The sequence below is a fragment of the Coregonus lavaretus genome, assembly GCF_964263955.1.
Source record: "Coregonus lavaretus genome assembly, chromosome: 6".
Classification (NCBI taxonomy): domain Eukaryota; kingdom Metazoa; phylum Chordata; class Actinopteri; order Salmoniformes; family Salmonidae; genus Coregonus; species Coregonus lavaretus.
This window is the reverse complement of record NC_139993.1, coordinates 38,852,371-38,857,361: the sequence shown is the minus strand read 5'-3', so window position 1 is coordinate 38,857,361 and position 4,991 is coordinate 38,852,371. Positions and strand designations below refer to the sequence as shown.

Below are 4,991 nucleotides of genomic sequence, written 5' to 3'. Positions count from 1 at the left end.
AGTTGCAAGGTCAAATACGTAGATTTGGATTAGATTAGATATGAGTAGGCCAAGTCTAGGAGGGAGGTATTCTTATATATATACAATTTACATGCACTGATGCATGAAAAAAGGTACTTTGAAAATGTTTTCATACCAATACTGTGGGGTAGACATATCCATAAATCAAACCCTTAGTAGACTGATGTGGGATCAGTTCTTAGATGAAACAATCACGAGTCAGTTCAGCAATGTGAATGTAGAGGGAGATAAAAGACACTTAAGCAACAACCCCAGAACAAACAGATAATTTGTTACATGTGTATCCAGAATCCAGTTGGAGAACCGTGAGGACAGTCAGAGTCAAACACAGACCAGGCGTCCAGAGATGAGAGTAGAGTAGTGAGGAGAGAGAGTTAAAACAAGACAGAGGACAAAGAATGGCTTGTCTGGGGCCTTTCTGCCATTGGCCCAGAGGGGAGGCCCGGGTGACACTTGTTTGAGGTGCTCCCATGATAAATGGCCCGCTACTTGATTCTGTCACACTGTCTGCCACTTGGACAATAACATGGGTCATGGCAGAGTTTTGACACTGTGGCCTGAAGAGAGGGAAAACTTTGTCTCTCAACATGGACATTCATCGGAACCATTCAGAATTACACAAGATGACCATATCTAAGAGGGCTATTATAAGATAAATAAATAAAACACTCTTCACAGTTGTCTTTACTGAAATGTTTAATTGTAGGCATTAATCATTCATGATTGGGACACTGGGTCTAAGGGCCCATATTAAAGTATTGTGCAAAAAGTGTCAAACATGCAATGACAGTGATAAATGCGAACCAAATGAAAAAGAAACAGATGACATGTTTAATATAACTAATTAAGATGTTTTGAAGGACTCCTGGCTTGAAAGGCACCAGACTGGCATTGCAACATTGTCTCACCTGCCCTTTCAGTTGTTGGCAATTTGGCATTGCATTATTTTGATTCGTGCAGGGTTTTAAGCACTGGAATTACAGATGACAGTTTGTATAACTCCATCTCCCATATCATCTCTCACTCACATGCAAAGGTGTGCTCTCCCTCTCCTCTCAGAACCTACGCTCCCCTCCTCTTAAATTTAGCAGTGGGGGGAAATATTCGAAGCGTTCCACCTCTTCCTCCTCCACTCAACCAGCCAGGCTTCAAACTTCTAGAGTGCACTGCGAAAACTTTCCCCTGCAACTGCTGAATAACCAACTGACACAGGACAGCGCCGAGTGAGAAGAGACAGGGAAAGCAGAACGCGTAGCCCGTTAATAGCTGCCTGGGGTTTGGGAATGGCGGAGTCGGAATGATCCATGCCCTCCTTTCGAATGGCACATGTGAGCCGAACCCTGTCTCCTCCGGGTCTATTTTGTTACATGTTAGGAGGCGAAAGACAGTAAACAGCGAGAAAGAGACAGGGGGAAGATTGAAGTATCTACAACAGCCTGTCGACACCACTCTCTTCTCATCTCGAGATGGTCTGTCCTCCAGGACTTCGATGGTTCCTTCTTACCGTCCTCTTGCACGCTGTCGCACCCGGGGACACCCGCGAGAGACCGAGGCAATGTGACCCACCGAAGTCGGTGAGTTGTGCTGGGTGGTTACAGTTACTTACCTGTTTCAGTAATGTCATGAAGCAATGTCACACATGAAGATGTCCTTGAATGGATAGATAGCCTTTTAGCTAAATATTTTGGGTTAATTGCAAATTATGTGTCTAGCCTACAACTGTCACAGTAGGCTAAAACAAATTATACAATTTAAATAAACGCACTTTGCTTACACAACGTTCCTGAATCAGTTGTCTTATGTGCGACGGGTAGGCCTATAGAAAAATAGTGAGCTATTGTGTAGTTATTGGGTTTTGTATAACAACCAAATTAACAATAACAACAACAACTTTTGAGTTTTATTGTCATGGAAATATTGACATGGTATAATAACTACCTACACGTTTAACAAGAACAATAATTATGTTTATAGCAACTTTATTAGGCTACCGTATTATTATAGTATAATTATCACATGTATTATTATTAATATTATTATTATTATGATTATTATTATTATTATTATTTGGCTATAATTATGCCATCATATATTGTTAGGCTAATCCATTATTGGGGATTATTATATGTGAAAGCCCATGGCCTATAACTGAAACCATTTCCAATCAGCAAAGTTGCTTCCAATGGCACCTCAAAAAATAATGTATCATACTTGACATAGCCTATTCTTGAGTTTCCTCACATAAATCTGGGCCTGAAAAATGGAAACAGCCTCCTGGCAAAATGTGTACATGCGCAATATGGTTCTTGCCCGCCAACCCTATGCCTGTTTATATGACAAAAGAAAGTGGGGAACACAAACGGGTGACTTGACTTTACATACATTTATTTGGAAAAGTTGCAAGGACCTTTCAATCAAAACGGATTAAGTTTAAATGAAACACGACCCATTAAAACAGTTATCTGGCATATTTGCAAAGTTTTGGAATGGGCTAGTTTTCACAAAGGGAGTCAGCCCATTCGAATTCAATTAATTGTATTGTTATTTTATCTGGCCAGGGCCGTGTTGCGCTCGCTCCCGTCTGTATGTCTCTCAGTGTGAATTTATCATCAGCACAAGAGAAGAATCAGAAGAAACTTAATTAGAATCATGAGAGAGACAGTGAGTGCCGCACGCGTAGGCTACATGACTGGCTTGGATAGGCTACAAATTCCCAGATAGAAACGCAATAGGCCTACATCATAACTAAAATTACATGACTTCAGCACTAACGTTAATTACAGTTCATTTTAACGGGGCATGATGTAATCTATTAATATAATACAAATGTGTTAAATATACATTATTGAAAATATTGATCAGGGTTGACTTGATAGCATTGCGACAACATAGTCCACAAAATAATGAAAGTGTTGGTATTGTTAACCTGTATCTTATATTGGCATTGTGGTCAGGGTCCAGGGATTAACTGTATATGTTGTTCCCCCTTCATGTGATTTGTAATACGTCAGTACAGAGCTCTCTGTTTTGTGTTAAAAGTAATTACCCAATAAAATTGAACTGTTCGCGTCAGTGCTCCTGAGCGAGTGCTCACTAGAAAACAGCACGCGAGGAGCTCTCCTCAGGTCTCGGCCAAGTCAAGTATAACGGACTTCATCTATCCTTATTCGATCGTACAGAAGTCTTCCTGTCTCCGTGAAGTTGACGAACAGACTTTGACGATTTCATGATTAACAAATTATATGTATAAAGTCACCAAAATATATAGCCAAAATATAGTCCAAATATAATAGTAAGAGAGGTAGGCGTCATCCATGCATTTCTTTTGTTGTATTTAATGTATAGTCATGTAAAAAATTATTTCCAAAGAAACGTTTTAAAACGTCTTAATCACAAATTGCAAGTGTGAGATGATGTGCGAACATTCCAGTATAAAACATAGTTCAATGCAATAATTAGGCCTACGGCAGAAAATTATGCAAATGTTATTTATGACAATAACAATCCCTTGCAAAAACAATAATATTTCCAAAGATGTAATGCCTTTTGGTAGGGTTTTGAAATCCTTTAAAAAATCTAATTTAAAATGACAAATGGCAGCATGGCATTGGAATTACAATTGTAATTACAACTGGGGAAGTTTTCATTGAATTAGGGTAGAAATAAACATTTGAATGGGCTCGGCTCCCACATAGCATATGAACATATCATAAGACATGAAATAAATGTTTAGAATGACAGGAAATTTGCTTTAAAACTGAAACATTTTCTCTCAGCCTCCTGGCAAAATGTGTAGAATGTCAGGAAATTAGTTCTAAGACAGCAACATTTTACATTTACATTTTAGTCATTTAGCAGACGCTCTTATCCAGAGCGACTTACAGTTAGTGCATAAATGATTTTATCGAACCCACAACCCTGGCGTTGCAAACGCCATGCTCTACCAACTGAGCTACATCCCCTGCCGGCCAAATCCCTCCCCTACCCTGGACGACGCTGGGCCAATTGTGCGCGCCGCCCCATGGGTCTCCCGGTCGCGGCCGGCTACGACAGAGCCTGGATTGGAACCAGGATCTCTAGTGGCACAGCTAGCACTGCGATGCAGTGCCTTAGACCACTGCGCCACTCTCTCAGCCTCATGGCAAAATATATAAAATAGCATGAGATTTGCTATAAAAATGGGCCATACGGGTGGACCCGCGAAACTGCGCTAAGAGACTGCTACTAAGCCTACCAAATAAAAAATAAAAAAACATCCTCATTCCTGTCATAACAGCATCTCAATGGTTTGCCTTATGTTTTGCAGAGCTATGATCTATGGATTTTTTTGGAGAGAGGGCAGAAGGACCCTGTAAGAAATAGACACATAAACGTTGCTTTTTCCATTTGATCAGAAGTTTAGTGTTCAGTAAACCAGATACAGTAGCCACGTTTGACAACATTTTCAGCAAAGGCCTATTTGTGTGCATTTTGTTGTTTGTGTAGGCTACCCAATGGCTTTTGCAAAAAAGTATTTCCTCAAGTAAAGGATATCCCAGTTAGGTGGGTTGCAGCAGTTTTATATGGTTCAGTATGTTTATACTGCCGTAGCAACTGTTGAAAAGCTTCCCAGCTTCACAGAGGCATTGGCAGCACAGCTATGCACCTCAACAATACACTGGGGTCTGTTTACAAGGAGAAAGCTTCACTAAAACTCATTGCCTCAGAACAGCAGACAGACAGAGAGCAGCACAGTGGAAGTTAGCTGACAAGGTTTCATTGAGTCCCTTGCCTTTATCTCCAGCTGACATTTCAACAGATTCTATTGCATTGACCTGTATCTCAACCAGATGTACTAAATAGGCTGTTTTAAGTTAAGTTACTGTATTCAAAATGCTGATTGTCATAAACTCTCTCTCGCATCTCCTCCTACCCATCCTCCCTTTCAACCCCCCTCCACCCCCATAGCAAACCGACATGAACTCGTTCCT

The 4,991-nt window shown here is 40.5% G+C and overlaps 1 protein-coding gene across 1 annotated transcript in view; it reads left to right on the top strand.

Annotated features, from left to right (window-relative positions):
• The first annotated feature begins 1,186 nt into the window (after positions 1–1,186).
• The window catches only part of trabd2b (TraB domain containing 2B), a 77,735-nt gene continuing 73,930 nt past the window's right edge, over positions 1,187–4,991 (top strand). The window contains exons 1-2 of the mRNA XM_084164627.1: positions 1,187–1,595; positions 4,969–4,991. The exon at positions 4,969–4,991 is cut by the window's right edge and continues 547 nt beyond it. Coding sequence (XP_084020753.1) covers positions 1,488–1,595; positions 4,969–4,991 — 131 coding nt within the window. The 5' untranslated portion in view covers positions 1,187–1,487. The remainder of the gene's footprint in view (positions 1,596–4,968) is intronic.